At 37.4% G+C, this 1,613-nt stretch overlaps 1 protein-coding gene across 1 annotated transcript; it reads left to right on the top strand.

The window, feature by feature from the left end:
* Positions 1-232: 232 nt before the first annotated feature.
* Positions 233-1,180, top strand: LOC139266258 (G-protein coupled receptor 55-like). Its single transcript, XM_070884088.1, has one exon. It carries the CDS (start codon positions 233-235, stop codon positions 1,178-1,180), a length of 948 nt encoding a protein of 315 aa, XP_070740189.1.
* Positions 1,181-1,613: the final 433 nt, after the last annotated feature.

The raw sequence follows: 1,613 nt of genomic DNA, 5'->3' as shown, positions 1-1,613 counted from the left end.
GAGGCAACTTCCCAAAATTGCAAAATTACATGACTGCAGGTCTTGGCAAGTAAGAATTGTCAGTCATTATTATTTTAGTCTTTTCAGTTAAATTTGCTGAAACGTTTACACTCCTGAAATTGTGAGAGCGATAGAAAATTACCGCAAATTGAACCACAAACTAGAACTTGGTAAATTAACTGGAATACCGTATATACAACCGACATTCCTGCTTCTACTTTTTTCATCAAATATGTGCAATTTGAACAACACAACGTTCTTTGATACCGTGAAGACATTTCAGTATATAGTGCATATACCAACATTCATCCTGGGACTGATCATCAATTCAGTGGCGCTCTGGATACTCTGCTTTAGATTAAAGAAATGGACGGAATCTACGATCTACATGACAAACCTGATATTTTCCGACATTTTTCTGCTTTTCTCCCTGCCTTTCAAAATCCATTCCTACCAGATGGATGGAAAATGGTATCCGAGTCCAGGGTTCTGTGAGTTTGTGGAGTCCCTGTACTTTGTGAACACTAATGGGGCTATTTTGTTAATAACACTGATATCTCTGGATCGGTACATCGCCATCAAACATCCTTTTCTGGCAAGAACCTTCAGATCTCCAAAGAAAGCCATCATCGCCTGCACTGTGATGTGGGTTTGTGTCTGGTCTGCAAGTATTCCAAATTACATCCAATCTGACACCAAGTGGCCAAACAAAATATGCTTCTCGAATTTTTCTGACTTTTGGGAGAGGGGCATAATTCCCCTGTGTATGGAAACCATATTTTTAATTGGTGCAGCTACTGTGATTTTCTGTAGTATTCAGATAATCAGAACATTGCAAAAAGTGGATGAAGAGAGAGAAGATATGAATGTGAGAACATCTATGAATGTTATCTATTCAAATCTGGTAACCTTCATTCTCTGCTTTACACCATGTCATGTAGCCATGCTGCTGTACCTTTTAGCTAGAAAATGTTACATAGCAAATGATTTCTTGGCATCTCTGCGTGTCTTTCTCCAGATCTCTCAGTGTTTGGCGACAATAAACTGTTGCCTGGATGGCATGTACTACTATTTGATCATTAAGCAGTTCTGGAAGTCAAAAGTCAAGAGCACAGAGGAAGTTATTTCAAACCATATTAATTCAACTGTACCTAATGGGCCTGATCAAATCAGTTTATAATCATCTACTGCTGCCTTCGTATAACAATAAAATGGAGAATAATGGATGCTGGTAATGAAAATAATCTGACTGATGAGCTCAAATGATAACATAGACTGAAAAATTGGTTTCCAATGTTTTGGATCCAGTAATTTCAATGATGGAAAGCATTATTTTTACTTTTTAGCTGTTACCAATGAGGTAACAACAGATTTATTTTATTGGGGTCTTCAGGTTTGCAAAGAGCAGCCAGAAAGAGATATTGGCATTTGACTTGGTCTCTTCAAGGTCCAATATGAATGTTCAGTCTAGAATGGCTGGAAAAGCAGCTTTTAGCTGTGGTTTTCAGTGAGTTACAGATTACATTTTAGGCTGTATTTATAATGACAATTTTGTATTATTGCAAATTAGTTTGGAGTGAGCATGGAGATGAAGGTTGCCATATAACTCATAA

The sequence above is a fragment of the Pristiophorus japonicus genome, chromosome 6 (assembly GCF_044704955.1).
Source record: "Pristiophorus japonicus isolate sPriJap1 chromosome 6, sPriJap1.hap1, whole genome shotgun sequence".
NCBI classification, from domain to species: domain Eukaryota; kingdom Metazoa; phylum Chordata; class Chondrichthyes; family Pristiophoridae; genus Pristiophorus; species Pristiophorus japonicus.
The sequence above is the reverse complement of the archived record's forward strand: the minus strand, read 5'-3'. Positions and strand labels throughout refer to the sequence as shown.

What these genes read in the sequence shown, in the direction of transcription:
- LOC139266258 (XM_070884088.1), top strand. Translation starts at nt 233, where the DNA reads ATGTGCAATTTGAACAACACAACGTTCTTTGATACCGTGAAGACATTT.